The sequence below is a fragment of the Pelobates fuscus genome, chromosome 10, assembly GCF_036172605.1.
Source record: "Pelobates fuscus isolate aPelFus1 chromosome 10, aPelFus1.pri, whole genome shotgun sequence".
Taxonomy (NCBI): Eukaryota; Metazoa; Chordata; class Amphibia; order Anura; family Pelobatidae; genus Pelobates; species Pelobates fuscus.
In genome coordinates this window covers 5057819-5074380 of record NC_086326.1, presented here as the reverse complement: position 1 = coordinate 5074380, position 16562 = coordinate 5057819, and the positions used below count along the sequence as shown (strand labels likewise).

The 16562-nt window shown below is 42.2% G+C and overlaps 1 protein-coding gene across 1 annotated transcript in view; it reads left to right on the top strand.

Moving 5' to 3' along the window:
* Positions 1–16562, top strand: part of ENO4 (enolase 4) — a 76286-nt gene that overhangs the window by 35057 nt on the left and 24667 nt on the right. The window contains exons 2-3 of the mRNA XM_063435293.1: positions 796–924; positions 15396–15586. Coding sequence (XP_063291363.1) covers positions 796–924; positions 15396–15586 — 320 coding nt within the window. The remainder of the gene's footprint in view (positions 1–795; positions 925–15395; positions 15587–16562) is intronic.

Here is a 16562-nt window from a genome sequence, read left to right as displayed (position 1 = left end):
CTTACCCCCATTTTACTCCTTTTGCAGCCCTCTAGCCCTTTCCAAGAGTTTTTAGAGCCATTTTTGTGCCCAAAAGTTCGGGTCCCCATTGACTTCAATAGGGTTCGGGGTCAAGTTTGGGTCAAGTTCGAGGCCGAACCCGGACTTATTTTCAAAGTTCGACCGAACCCACCAGACCTGAACATCCAGGTGTCCGCTCAACTCTAGTGAAGATGTCTAGTAATGGGTAGTTTTATATATAAGTGAAGATGTATATTAATAGGTATCTTATGTATCAGTGAATAGCACGTTATGTTGGCAGCATTGTTGTGATTACTAAATTGCTGTATACATCCACAATGCATTCTCACAGCCGCACAATTTTGTTTTGGATCCAGGATTCATGATTAGGGAGACCTAATTCCAAATATAAAACAAAAAAATAATACACAAAAAAACCATAGTGTACATGTAGAACATAAATATAATTATAATTTTTGTTCTTTTCATAGTTTGCACCTTAAGATGTAAGGTACTAGATTAATCAGTATCCATTATCCCGCAACGCTTAAATTAGTTCTTGCATAAATAGCTTGAAAGTACAATTAGCAGTTGTATAATATACAGTAGAATACAATGGTGAATCAGTCTGTTTAATCTTGTAAGGAATCTGCTGGCATTTTGGAATATGCAAATTCCCAAACTGGTAGCATAGTGCAACATTCATTCTATGTAATAAGTAAAATAAATCCATACTGTCTCCATTGCACCCAACGTGAAATCTTTATAAATATGCTGTATGTTCTCTGTTTTAAGGCAAATTACTTTGCTCGGCTCTCAAAGACTCCAATAATATGTGGGATGGAAGGCCGAAAAATCCTGGATGGATCAGGCCATCCATCATTAGAGGTCACGCTTCTCTGCACCGTGAAAAACATTGACAAGGTACAGACATTTTATTGTAATATTTTGCTCAATGTGACATCTGTTTTCATCAATTACACTCAGGATCAGGATGGTATAGTTACTGTGCAATTGTGAGTTCTGACTCTATCTATCAAAAAATGCTTCATGTAGCTAAAGTTGTTTTGGTGACGCTAGTGTTCCTTTAAGCCTTTCAAGATTTCCTCAAATGACAACAGTTACTTTTTTTAAGATTATAGGAAAGACTGTAAGTTTAAAGAACATTAAATGGACGGTAAAGTATGGAATTTATTTTCTGAGAGGTCAGAAGTTGATGATCTGTCAGGATGTCTCCTGCACAAAGTTACAAACTGACAGACAGCCTGACATACTGATCATATGATATCCATGAACTCTTAGACTTCGTTTTATGGAAATAGCTGTGAGTGGAGCTGATGCGTTATATCACAGAGCGTTTTAGGCATAGCTTTCCTTTCTATGCATTAACACAGATATTAGCAGCGTGTGTCCTTGTTGTCACCATTGAGTGTTTAGATTTCTGGGTGCTCCATTTGAGAGAACAAAAAGATGTAAAATTGCAATTAGATTTGCATGTAATCACAGCAGCCCACTCTGCCTTCACTAAAGTCATCCATCACGATGACTATTTTCTCTCAAACAGAATCCTAGAGAAGCTATTGCCGATATCTCTGAAATCTTCCAATACACAGATTCTCTTTGATTTTCACAGAGAGGCATCAGATGCCCACCCGCGTCCGGCATCCACATACTTTGTATACTGACGTTAGGGGCTGTTTCTCAGAATTTTTCAAGTGCAAGGCAGAACAGAGAGCATCAATGCACCAAGATCACGTTATTAAACCTGATTTGTTGCTTAAACTGTCCCTAAGTTGTATTTCTGTCAAAGGGACAGTTCAAGCTTATTGCAGAGATATTAGTGTTTGTATCCCTGCACACAGTGGGCTGCCATCGCCATAGGCTGTTCTTTTTGTGCCGACACCCCTTCTCTGTCTGATAAACACTGACCAAGTGTCCGTATGTAAAGTCATACACAGACAATGCACAGCAAAGCTACATTCACAAAACTGGGGACAGCAACACTGTATGTCTGATATCAGCTTATTAGGCAGTTCCACTCATAAGATGTGATGAGGAAAACTGTTTCTGGGGGGTTACCTTCATATGTCATGACCCTCTGCTGGTTGGGGTTATTGGATGATATCAGATACCACAAACCGGAATTGGAGGCTTCTGACTCGAGTTAAGTGCAACAAGAGAAACGTTAAGGGTCGATATCTTATTTTAATCATTAGGTTTTACATATTTCTTGAATGCATTGTCACTAAAAGCATTTCATAAAATTGGATTTTTTTTTTTGGCATTGAGTGTATATACAGTGCCTTGCAAAAGTATTCACCCCTCTTGGCATTTTTCGTGTTTTGTTACCTCACAACCTGGAATTAACATGGATTGTTTGAGGATTTGCATAATTTAATTTACAGAACATGCCCACAACTTTGAAGATTTTTTTTTTTAATTGAAAAGCAAATAACAAATAGGACAAAATAACAGAAAAAGTCAATGTGTGTAACTATTCACCCCCCTAAAGTCAATACCATCCATCTTTCCCTCAACTCTGACCAGTTTCCCAGTCCTGGCTGCTGAAAAACATCCCCATAGCATGATGCTGCCACCACCATGTTTCACTGTGGGGATGGTGTTCTTTGGGTGATGTGATGTGTTGGGTTTGCGCCAGACATAGCATTTTCTTTGATGGCCGAAAAGTTCCATGTTAGTCTCATCAGACCAGAGCACCTTCCTCCATAAATTTTGTGAATCTCCCACATACCTTTTTGTAAACTCAAAACGTGCCATTTTGTTTTTTGTTGAAAGTAATGGCTTTCTTCTGGCCACTCTGCCATAAAGCCCAACTCTATGGAGAGTACAGCTTATTGTCGTCCTACAGTCAGGTCCATAAATATTGGGACATCGACACAATTCTAATCTTTTTGGCTCTATACACCACCACAATGGATTTGAAATGAAATGAACAAGATGTGCTTTAACTGCAGACTTTTAGCTTTAATTTGAGGGTATTTACATCCAAATCAGGTGAACGGTGTAGGAATTACAACAGCTTGTATATTTGCCTCCCACTTTTCAAGGGACCAAAAGTAATGGGACAATTGGCTGCTCAGCTGTTCCATGGCCAGGTGTGTGTTATTCCCTCATTATCCCATTTACAAGGAGCAGATAAAAGGTCCAGAGTTCATTTCAAGTGTGCTATTTGCATTTGGAATCTGTTGCTGTCAACTCTCAATATGAGATCCAAAGAGCTGTCATTGAAGCAAGCCATCATTAGGCTGAAAAAACAAAACAAACCCATCAGAGAGATAGCAAAAACAGTAGGTGTGGCCAAATCAACTGTTTGGAACATTTAAAAGGAAAGAACGCTTTTACTACCAGACCTTTGCCTCCGTCCTCTCACCACATTTATCCACACTCTTCAATCACTGCTACTCGCAAGGAACTTTACCCCCCGAAATGTTAAAAGCCCATATCTCCACTCTTCCAAAACCAGGCAAATCCCAAACACAGTGCCAAAATGTTAGACCCATATCTCTATTGAACGTAGACATCAAACTCTATGCTAAACTCATAGCAAACCGGTTGTCTGCCATTCTCCCCACATTAATACATAATGACCAGTCAGGCTTTGTCAAAACGAGACAGGGTTCAGACAATACCAGGAAGATCCTGAACATCCTATCCCACACACACAACAAAAGGGGACATGGCCTACATGCAACATGTCTTACGAGCGTTTTGCTTCACTACGCCCATAATCTTAGACATTATGGCGCTATACAATGCCCCGACGGCTCAGGTTTCCAATGCAGGCTTCCTCTCTACCCCATTCAAAATAACCAACGGCACACGCCAGGGGTGTCCCCTATCCCCGCTACTATTGGTCCTATCTTCTTGAACCGCTGGCACATATAATTAGACGCCAACCCGAAATTAAAGGCATGGTGGTAGGCAGGTCTGAATATAAATTGTCCATGTTTGCGGACGATATTCTCTTAACATTGAGTGATGTGTCCTCATCCCTGCCCGCTTTGATGCTGCTTTTAGAACGTAACGGCAACCTGACATACTGCAAATTAAATCAAACGAAAACCCAAGCACTGCCCATAGGCCTTACTAGAGACCTTACTCAGGAACTCACCAACACATATGATTTTGACTGGAGGTCGGACTACATCACCTACCTCGGGGTCAAAATCGCGCCCACAACTGAGCAATTATTCCAATATAACTATAAACCGCTCCTTAACCTATGCAAATCTGAATGCCTACGGTGGAAACCGGTTGAACTGTCGTGGCTGGGCAGAATCAATACAGTAAAAATGATCCTTGTCCCCAAACTGTTGTACGTGTTCCGCCTCTTACACCTACGGGCTCCACCAATGTTTTTGAAATCACTCCAAAAAGTGCTGTCCTTTTACATATGGGACGCTCACAAGCCCAGAATCTCCCAACGATTCCTCCAGAACCACCACATGGAGGGTGGAGTTGGCCTCCCAGATATACACACATATTACAAGGCAGCCGTCTTAGAAGCAGCAGCGAAACTACACACCTGAAAAGGGGTATACCAATGGGTAGACATGAAAGTTGATCAACTCTCTGGCACATCGTTAGTAAACATACTCTGGACACCAAAACCGTTACGCCTCAAGGACACAACAATCTTCCCAACTACTATACTAACCCTACACCACTGGGACATGATACGCCAGAAACACACTGCACTCCACAAATATCATCCACGTTCCCCACTAACAGCCCTGAAAGCGGTTTCACCCTGGCTTTCGCTGCATTCCTGGGTCAAGCTGGGAATAACCACACTCGATCAAGTCCTCCATTTGAACCACATCAAACCCTTTTCAGAACTACAAAGGGAATTCCACCTACCTAACTCCTCAGTGTTTCTGTATATGCAACTCAAAAGCATCATACCCACCCATGTCACACATGATGTTACAACACACAATCCAGACCTACTGGACCTAGAAGCTCTATACGATAGGTGCTGGCGGGCCCCAACCAAACCCAAATCCCTTGCCTCTTGCTATAAAGCCCTTCTAAGGACTTCACCACCTCCACCCCGTACATTTGTGACACAGTGGCTAGCAGAATGCGAAACGACATCCAATATGGAAATACTAACGTCTCTAACTGCACTCAAAGGGCTCACACAGTGTTATTCTCATATCGAAGCTCATAAAAAATTAGTGTACAGGTGGTACCTAACGCCCCAAAGACTTCATAAAATGTATAAAATGGTCCCCCCATACTGCTGGAGATGTGGAACAGACAGTGGTACGATGACTCATATCTGGTGGTCATGCCCTCGTATCTGCCCGTTATGGCAAGAGGCCAGAATATACTGCAAACCATAGGCATTACCACGCCGCTCCTAGACATACATACAGGTATATTTCTAACATATCCCAAATTGGTACCGAAACGAGGAAAAACTATCATGGCGCTCATAGCACTAGCAGTGAGAAACCTAATTGCAAACCACTGAAAGCTAACACAATGCCCCTCTAAGGCTCTCCTACTAGCCAAAATACATCAATACTATACCCATGAGTGCTTATCCACTCAAACGGCGGCACACAATACACGTCTCTTATCAACTTGGGCCCCATGGGTAATGTACTGGAAAGGGCAACTTACTAACCCGCCTCCCTCGCCCCACCAAAGAAGTCCCCTAGACAACCCAACACCTCCAGATTCTGATTTTGAACCAACATAACTAGGACATGGCCATAACTCTAGAACAAAATGAGATTGTAGTGCTGCATACTGCCACCCGAAGCATGTAAACCCATCTCCGTGTCACGCCACCGGTGGACCTAACATTCGAATACTGAAAAATCACCCCCCCTCCTACCTTTGACTACCTATATGGCTCTAATTGTCTAACCCAACAGAACCCCCAGCAACATAATTACTAACAAGCCTGTGTTTCGCACGAGACCTTCCTACCGAACCCCTTCGAAATATCCGAGGCCCACAAACGACACGGAGATCTGGTAAGGGGGCAATTAGAAACAACCAATGATGTAATTACAAAACTGAACTAAGGATGAAAAACAGCTCCCGCATTTACTCTGACCTACGCTAGCAAGCACTCAAAACAGGTGACAGGCCCGTAAGACATCTCATCCTGCCCGCAGAGGCATCCCTATGCTACACCACTACACACAAACAACGATGGCTGCCAATGGAACTGATGCCAATGGAAATATGGCTGCCAATGGAACTGATTCTCTTGTATTTATTGATGATGTGACTGCTGACAAAAGCAGCAGGATGAATTCTGAAGTGTTTCGGGCAATATTATCTGCTCATATTCAGCCAAATGCTTCAGAACTCATTGGACGGCGCTTCACAGTGCAGATGGACAATGACCGAAGCATACTGCAAAAGCAACCAAAGAGTATTTTAAGGGAAATAAGTGGAATGTTCATAGGCGTGCGCAGCCTATTGCATTAGGGTGTGCACCCTCAAGACCAAGCACACGCGGCGTATATATATATTTGTGCTCGGAATTTAATATGTAATAGCTAGTGTAAGAGATAAAAGTTGGTTGTGGTGTGCCGAAAACCAACGTCCGAGTGGGCCTGTAAATAAAAGAGGGCCCACCAAGGAGAATTGTATGTTCTAAGGGTGCTGGTGGGTGGGGAACACTTGAACTTGAACGTCAAAGGTGAGTAGGGGTTGGGTGTTTAAGTAGGGGACTTACTCCTCCCACAAATTCAGGCCTAATGGCCTTTCTACTTGTGCTCGGAATTTAATATGTAATAGCTAGTGTAAGAGATAAAAGTTGGTTGTGGTGTGCCGAAAACCAACGTCCGAGTGGGCCTGTAAATAAAAGAGGGCAAAGAGAAGTTAAAAAAAAACACACTTTATTGCATTTGATTACATAACCAAGTTCCTGAAGGCCTGGCGAAGTTCTCTTTCTGGTCGTGGAATATACGTGTTGTAAATGGAGGACTTCCAGCGGCCCAGTCTCTTTATGATGTGGACCGGGGTGTTAGTGCTAGAAGCTGCTGAAGCGGCTCCTATACGGAAGGAATGCCCGGAGAATGAAGTTGGGTTGTAACCCAATTTACCCAGTAAGTTTCTTACGTGTGTGGTAAATTTAGCTGTGGTGCTGTTAGTGTGATGTGTGTGTGCTGGTAGTGTACTATGTGGGTGAGGGTGTTTGTGTGTGTGTGCTTGTGAGGGTGCTGTGAATGTACTGTGTGTCAGGGTGCTGTTTGTGTGTGAGGGTACTGGTAGTGTTTTGTGTGTGTGTGTTTGTTAGGGTCCTGTGTGTGTGTGTGGGTGCTGTGTGTGTGTGTGGGTGCTGTATGTGTGTGTGGGTGCTGTATGTGTGTGTGGGTGCTGTATGTGTGTGTGGGTGCTGTGTGTCTGTGGGTGCTGTGTGTCTGTGGGTGCTGTGTGTCTGTGGGTGCTGTGTGTGTGTGGGTGCTGTGTGTGTGTGGGTGCTGTGTGTCTGTGGGTGCTGTGTGTCTGTGGGTGCTGTGTGTCTGTGGGTGCTGTATGTGTGTAGGTGCTGTATGTCTGTGGGTGCTGTATGTGTGTAGGTGCTGTATGTCTGTGGGTGCTGTGTATGTCTGTGGGTGCTGTGTATGTCTGTGGGTGCTGCGTATGTCTGTGGGTGCTGCGTATGTCTGTGGGTGCTGCGTATGTCTGTGGGTGCTGCGTATGTCTGTGGGTGCTGTGTATGTCTGTGGGTGCTGTGTATGTCTGTGGGTGTGCTGTGTATGTCTGTGGGTGTGCTGTGTATGTCTGTGGGTGTGCTGTGTATGTCTGTGGGTGTGCTGTGTATGTCTGTGGGTGTGCTGTGTATGTCTGTGGGTGTGCTGTGTATGTGTGGGTGTGCTGTGTATGTGTGGGTGTGCTGTGTATGTCTGTGGGTGCTGTGTATGTCTGTGGGTGCTGTGTGTGGGTGCTGTGTATGTCTGTGGGTGCTGTGTGTGGGTGCTGTGTATGTCTGTGGGTGCTGTGTGTGGGTGCTGTGTATGTCTGTGGGTGCTGTGTATGTCTGTGGGTGCTGTGTATGTCTGTGGTTGCTGTGTATGTCTGTGGTTGCTGTGTATGTGTGTGTGTGCTGTGTATGTGTGTGTGTGCTGTGTATGTGTGTATTTGTGGGGGGTGGAGGTGGGGGTACATTACTTAATATCCCCCCTCCCTTCTTACTTTATGTGGGGAGGGGGGATTATTGTTCCTTGTCCCTGGTGGTCCAGTGGAGGTGGGGGCAGATCAGTTATCCCCCCTCCCTTCTTACCTTATGCCTGGGAGGGGGGATCCTGCTGCTGCTGCCATCCCTGGTGGTCCAGAGGAGAGTGAACTCTAGCCCCGCAGGGACGGCAACGCTCAGATCTCGCGAGAGGAACCCGGCGGAGCTGCTGGCAAGAGCTCCGCCGGTCCTCTCCTGCCTCCCTCACTGCCTGTGGGTCGGTGGGGAGGGAGGCTTAGAGCAGAGCCGGCGCTCGGATAGCGCCGGCTCTGCATGAGCCGGCAGGGGAGATCCTGAGATCTCCCCTGCCGGTCTCAATGCATAGGCGTGCCGCGGGGATTAGGGTGTGCCCAGGCACACCCGGCACACCCCGTGCGCACGCCTATGGGAATGTTATGCAATGGCCAAGTCAATCACCTGACCTGAATCCGATTGAGCATGCATTTCACATGATGAAGACAAAACTGAAGGGAAAATGCCCCAAGAACAAGCAGGAACTGAAGACAGTTGCAGTAGAGGCCTGGCAGAGCATTACCAGTGATGAAACCAAGCATCTGGGGATGTCTATGCGTTCCAGACTTCAGGCTGTAATTGACTGCAAAGGATTTGCAAACATGTATTAAAAAGTGAAAGTTTGATTTATGACTGTTAATCTGTCCCATTACTTTTGGTCCCTTAAAAAGTGGGAGGAACATATACAAACTGTTGTAATTCCTACACAGTTCACCTGATTTGGATGTAAATACCCTCAAATTAAAGCTACAAGTGTGCAGTTAAAGCACATCTTCTTCATTTCATTTCAAATCCATTGTGGTGGTGTATAGAGCCAAAAAGATTAGAATTTGTGTCGATGTCCCAATATTTATGGACCTGACTGTACATACGCACATGCCAATTTTTTGTTTTCTATTTCTAAAAAATAGTTTTATGTATCACATAAAATTCAGATTAATAAAACATTGAACTTAAGGCTGTAATGTAACAAAATAGGTAAAAAGTCAAGGGGGTGAATACTTTTGCAAGGCACTGAATGTAGCTGTGTTGCTGCCACTGGGAGCTGTAACGTCATGTGGCTATATTTGCTAATTCCAATGCTGCTTTGATCCAACAGATCAGGTTCTAGAGCCATAATTCTTGCTGTGTGACATTACAAGTTATCTACAAATAACTGCTGAAACTTATGTTCGGGCACATGTCGGGTGACCCTGAGAGTGCACATCCATGATCCAATCTCCTTCCCTTTCTTACAGATTGAGACTCCGAAAAGGGAGACTCGATGTAGGTAGATAATAGGGGAATTAGTTTAAATAAAACACAGCTCAGTGCATTTCGGTAGCATTCTTTCATTTCATATTAAACAGTGACAGACCATAGTTCTTTAATTTGTATCAAATAGCTGAACGGTTGGCACTTTGATTGGCGCTCTACTTAATTGTCTGATAGAGCTTCAGTTTAGACTATCATATTGTAGCAAATCGAGACTTGAATACAAACACACAAAAGCAAGATGAAAAAATGTTGATTGAAGCAGCTAGAATTTCTTTTTAGTGTTTCATCTTTGTTTCTAACTTCTAAATGAGATCTTTCAAAATGTGAAGACTCCTTTGTATATTATATTGGTGATTGTAGGATTGAAGGTTTAACGACTTCTGAATTTTCCCTTTTGTTCGAATCAAAGCACATGGTTCTGTTTCCCGTAACGCTTTCTGCATAAAACAGATTCAATATTCTTGGTAAATATAGAAAATATCTCCTCATTTCCATTTTCTTTAATATGTAACTACAATCAGCAGTTACTTTGTAAATTTGCAAAGCTCTGGGATTGATGATGCCAAACAATGTAGAGTGACATCAATACAGCGATGGCTCAAGGTTATTCCTGTAGTATTGCAAATGTTTAATTACAATCACCTTAATAAAAATCTACAAATAATGGAAGTTCCATAATTCTCTAAATATTAAACTCACCAATATATTTTAACCAGAAATTTAGAAAGAAAAATGTGTAACAACCAGTACTGTAATTACAGTAAACGTCAACTTCTGCGTTATGGTGATGTTTCATGGTGGATAGGGGATGTAGCAAGTGTGTTTGTACAGGAGATGTGGTGTGTGTTTACAGAATGTAATTTGTGTGTTTAGGGATTGAGGGGAATATCTGTGTGTATAGGGAATCCAGTTTGTTTAGGACATGCAGTGTTTACGTGGTGTGTGTGTCTGTGTGTGTGTACGTGCTAGGGAGAAAGTGTGATTATAGCTATAGTGGATGCAGCATGTGTAGGGGATTTGTGACCGTGTGAGGTGTGAGGTGTGATGGGGTGTGAGAAAGGAGCTATTACAGTATTTTTAAAAAATTATTATTATTTTAAATTACAGTTTGTTTAAGGTTTTCCCCAACCTTACTTCTTACATTGGGCCTGGGAGGGAAACACGATGATCCCTGGTGGTCCTGTAGTACATAACTGTAGCCTGCACCTTCGCTGAGCTCAGACTGAGTATGTCCTTCACACAGGTAGTATTGGCGTGTGTCGGTGTGGAAACACGTAGCAACGCTCTGACAGGCCAGGTATAAGAGGGGCAGACTAGAGTCTGCAGGACCCTCTCATGTCACAGAAATTGCCCGGGCCTTTCCAAAATGGCATCTCCAAAATGGCAAGTATTGAGAGGTGGCCCCAGTATGCAGTGGTTAGTACCTACAAAAAGTGGTGCAAGGTAGGACAACCGGTGAAACAGTGTCAGCGTCATGGGCACCCAAGGCTCCTTGATGCATGTAGGCAACGAAGGCTAGCCTGTCTGATCCGATCACACAGAAGAGCTACTGTAGATCAAATTGCTGATAAACCTGATGCTGGCCATTAAACAACGCTGCCAGATCACATAGGGCATCACAGTTTGCTGGATGTGGGGCTACGTAGCCATGTAGTAAGAGTTTAGTTTGCATGCATGTTTTAACTCGAAGTTAATGTGAGTTGGCACTGATCGTGATCGCAATAACATTATTTTTTTCTGTATTTATGTTTGTGCCTGTAAACTGGGCATAGCAATATGTGAATATATACATTCGGATTACAGGACACAGGCAGTTTTTTGCTGTCTCTGTGTATACAAATATCAGGCCAGACACATTGACATCATTGCCATTATGAATAAAAGAACATCTTATACTCAAAGTTTAATGTTTATTTAAAAACTTTGAAGGAAACAGCACAACATAAAAATATGTGATAATCAGTCTGCAGCTTCTAAGAAGAGCTTTGGTAATGGTACATCTCCTGCCGTGGACCATACTATGCTAGGAGGATGTCTTGGGTGTACTTTAGGCTTTGGTTGGGAATGCAGATTAACACTCATTTAAAGACATTCTGTGTCTAGTTTCTGGGCTTTTTTACATTCCCTGATTTATTTTACTTCTTACATATCTCAGCAAAGTGAGCTGCCCGCTCTCAATCTTCCTATAAACATTTTAAGATCCGTGAGCTTCTTCCTATAAACATTTTAAGATCCGTGAGCTGCCGCTCTCAATCTTCCTATAAACATTTTAAGATCCGTGAGCTGCCGCTCTCAATCTTCCTATAAACATTTTAAGATCCGTGAGCTTCTTCCTATAAACATTTTATGATCCGTGAGCTGCCGCTCTCAATCTTCCTATAAACATTTTAAGATCCGTGAGCTTCTTCCTATAAACATTTTAAGATCTGTGAGCTGCCGCTCTCAATCTTCCTATAAACATTTTAAGATCTGTGAGCTGCCGCTCTCAATCTTCCTATAAACATTTTAAGATCCGTGAGCTGCCGCTCTCAATCTTCCTATAAACATTTTAAGATCCGTGAACTTCTTCCTATAAACATTTGAAGATCCGTGAGCTGCCGCTCTCAATCTTCCTATAAACATTTTAAGATCCGTGAGCTGCCCGCTCTCAATCTTCCTATAAACATTTTAAGATCCGTGAGCTGCCGCTCTCAATCTTCCTATAAACATTTTAAGATCCGTGAGCTGCCCGCTCTCAATCTTCCTATAAACATTTTAAGATCCGTGAGCTGCCGCTCTCAATCTTCCTATAAACATTTTAAGATCTGTGAGCTGCCGCTCTCAATCTTCCTATAAACATTTTAAGATCCGTGAGCTGCCGCTCTCAATCTTCCTATAAACATTTTAAGATCTGTGAGCTGCCGCTCTCAATCTTCCTATAAACATTTTAAGATCCGTGAGCTTCCCGCTCTCAATCTTCCTATAAACATTTTAAGATCCGTGAGCTGCCGCTCTCAATCTTCCTATAAACATTTTAAGATCTGTGAGCTGCCGCTCTCAATCTTCCTATAAACATTTTAAGATCCGTGAGCTGCCCGCTCTCAATCTTCCTATAAACATTTTAAGATCCGTGAGCTGCCGCTCTCAATCTTCCTATAAACATTTTAAGATCCGTGAGCTGCCGCTCTCAATCTTCCTATAAACATTTTAAGATCCGTGAGCTGCCCGCTCTCAATCTTCCTATAAACATTTTAAGATCCGTGAGCTGCCGCTCTCAATCTTCCTATAAACATTTTAAGATCCGTGAGCTGCCGCTCTCAATCTTCCTATAAACATTTTAAGATCCGTGAGCTGCCGCTCTCAATCTTCCTATTAACATTTTAAGATCCGTGAGCTGCCGCTCTCAATCTTCCTATAAACATTTTAAGATCTGTGAGCTTCCCGCTCTCAATCTTCCTATAAACATTTTAAGATCCGTGAGCTGCCCGCTCTCAATCTTCCTATAAACATTTTAAGATCCGTGAGCTGCCCGCTCTCAATCTTCCTATAAACATTTTAAGATCCGTGAGCTGCCGCTCTCAATCTTCCTATAAACATTTTAAGATCCGTGAGCTGCCCGCTCTCAATCTTCCTATAAACATTTTAAGATCCGTGAGCTGCCGCTCTCAATCTTCCTATAAACATTTTAAGATCTGTGAGCTGCCGCTCTCAATCTTCCTATAAACATTTTAAGATCCGTGAGCTTCCCGCTCTCAATCTTCCTATAAACATTTTAAGATCCGTGAGCTGCCGCTCTCAATCTTCCTATAAACATTTTAAGATCTGTGAGCTGCCGCTCTCAATCTTCCTATAAACATTTTAAGATCCGTGAGCTGCCCGCTCTCAATCTTCCTATAAACATTTTAAGATCCGTGAGCTTCCCGCTCTCAATCTTCCTATAAACATTTTAAGATCCGTGAGCTGCCGCTCTCAATCTTCCTATAAACATTTTAAGATCCGTGAGCTGCCGCTCTCAATCTTCCTATAAACATTTTAAGATCCGTGAGCTGCCCGCTCTCAATCTTCCTATAAACATTTTAAGATCCGTGAGCTGCCGCTCTCAATCTTCCTATAAACATTTTAAGATCCGTGAGCTGCCGCTCTCAATCTTCCTATAAACATTTTAAGATCCGTGAGCTGCCGCTCTCAATCTTCCTATAAACATTTTAAGATCCGTGAGCTTCTTCCTATAAACATTTTAAGATCCGTGAGCTGCCGCTCTCAATCTTCCTATAAACATTTTAAGATCCGTGAGCTGCCGCTCTCAATCTTCCTATAAACATTTTAAGATCCGTGAGCTGCCGCTCTCAATCTTCCTATAAACATTTTAAGATCTGTGAGCTGCCGCTCTCAATCTTCCTATAAACATTTTAAGATCCGTGAGCTTCCCGCTCTCAATCTTCCTATAAACATTTTAAGATCCGTGAGCTGCCGCTCTCAATCTTCCTATAAACATTTTAAGATCCGTGAGCTTCTTCCTATAAACATTTTAAGATCCGTGAGCTGCCCGCTCTCAATCTTCCTATAAACATTTGAAGATCCGTGAGCTGCCGCTCTCAATCTTCCTATAAACATTTTAAGATCCATGAGCTGCCCGCTCTCAATCTTCCTATAAACATTTTAAGATCTGTGAGCTTCCCGCTCTCAATCTTCCTATAAACATTTTAAGATCCGTGAGCTGCCGCTCTCAATCTTCCTATAAACATTTTAAGATCTGTGAGCTGCCGCTCTCAATCTTCCTATAAACATTTTAAGATCTGTGAGCTGCCGCTCTCAATCTTCCTATAAACATTTTAAGATCCGTGAACTTCCCGCTCTCAATCTTCCTATAAACATTTTAAGATCCGTGAACTTCTTCCTATAAACATTTTAAGATCCGTGAGCTGCCGCTCTCAATCTTCCTATAAACATTTCAAGATCCGTGAGCTGCCGCTCTCAATCTTCTTATAAATATTTTAAGATCTGGTGTGATACGAGATAAAAGATGTCTTGAGATTCTGGCATCATCCCCCACTATGTTTGGTCAATGCATGCAAAGGGGTGACGTTTTCCTCTGGAGGGTTTTAGCTTTTTGCATTGTATCACAATCAGGTATTCAGGAGAATTTTGGGATCTATCTCTGTGGTATGAGAAGATCCTGAAGGTTTGTCCAGCTTTCTCCCTAGTATTACATAATGTTTTTGAACTCCAGCGATCTAGGCTGTTATTACGAATGGGAGTCATTCCTTACCTTGCTCATCATATCTCACTATATCAGCTAATACGCTATGTTTGACATGCACCATAGCTCTACATAGAAAGGGGATTCCAGTGTTCTCAAGCTGACATTGCTGTATTCATATCATGTCTGAGATTGAAATTATTATGAATGACAGATGATGCAGCGTTAAGACATATCTCTGCCTTTTACAATTGCTTATACGTGAAATGGTTGTGGGACTTGTAAAAACAAATCTCTGTAATGTGGTTATTCGAGATGCATTCATTTTAGAATTCCATACAAACTGCCTGCGTTTTTGTTGTGCACAGCACAGTTTGCTGACAATCCCTAGAATAAAATTTGTTTGGGTACCTAGCAGATACATGTCTGAAACTGGTCTTATACTATAGACAACACGATAAAGGCACAAAGTGCTCAGGAAACTTGATTTTTGGGAATTCTCTCTGGTGTTTTCAGTACTGGGACTGCAGGGAGGGCACAGGTCCCAGATCAGAACTGACATTTCTAAATTGTGGTTTTCATGAGGAATGGGACATTCCGGGCAAGTAATGTGTTGGGGAGCTATAAAGCCATTTGTATGTGCTACAAAAAGTCAAAGTTTATTTTGATGTTGTTGATGTTAAAGTTTACATATATTTCACTCTCTCTCTTATTATACAGCCTGTATGCTCTGCCGGAATATCTGCAAACTCAGGTTTGCTGCCGCTGGCTTCTTATGATGCCATTGAAGCCAGTGAGAATGAAAGGGTTAAGTCGGTGGATACAGCCATTGAATGGATAATGCACGATTTACGGCCACTGATTAATGGAATATCACCCAATGAACAGTCTAGAATTGATCATCTGCTAAGGTACGATATGAAATGCATGTTTACTATAAACACAATTACTGATAATGTAACTCTCAGTAAATGTCATCATTTCTTATTGTGTGAGTACTGCAAGGTGCACATTCAATCAAGATTGATTACACTGTCGACTTTACAATGAATTATTCCTGATTTTGCTGGAAACCAATTATGCACTAAAGAGGAATATAAATCTGCTCTGTGTTAGCCTGCAATAAAATAATTCAAGACCGGATTAGGTGAGATGTGTGAGCTTGTGATCAGTAATGGCTGATTTCCTTATAATACAGACTGTGAGTACAGTCCGGAGCTCGGTCTATGACACAAGGGACTGATTTCATCTTTTTTAAACACACTATGTTCCCATTCTATAATTGTAAAAAAAACATACATCAAAATAAACCCAGCAATGGTTTACTGACCACATTACAAGGTTCTGCCATGGCCATCCAAGTAATAATCTGTGGGATGAACCGAAGAGGAGAGTCCACCAGCGTAGACCTTGAAATTTGAAGGATTTGGAGAGATTCTGTATGGACAAATGATCTTTGTTCTCCAAACTCACACACATTATAGGAGTGAGTGAGGTAGCACAAAGTATTGACTAAAAGGATGCCACACATATATTTAACAACGATTATTTTATTTTTTTTAAACCTAGGTTGTTCGATATCCATGAGAAGATTTTCTTTTTGTGTTTTACAAAATATCAAAAGTTTAAACAATAGAGAGAATTTTTCACAGCCTTTTTTGCTCATATTACCAAGAGCGCCATATTACAGGAGCGCACTGTACATCTGGTGGAATGGAATAGTGAGGCAAACCCATTGCTAAACTACTTATGTGGAATGGCTGAGTTGTGTTAGTCCACAATATCTTTATAAGCAAGTCATGATTTTAATGGACATATAAAAAGTCATTTTAAAACTTGTACTTCAACTTATAAAGCTTAAAGTAAAAAAAGAATTAAATCGAAATG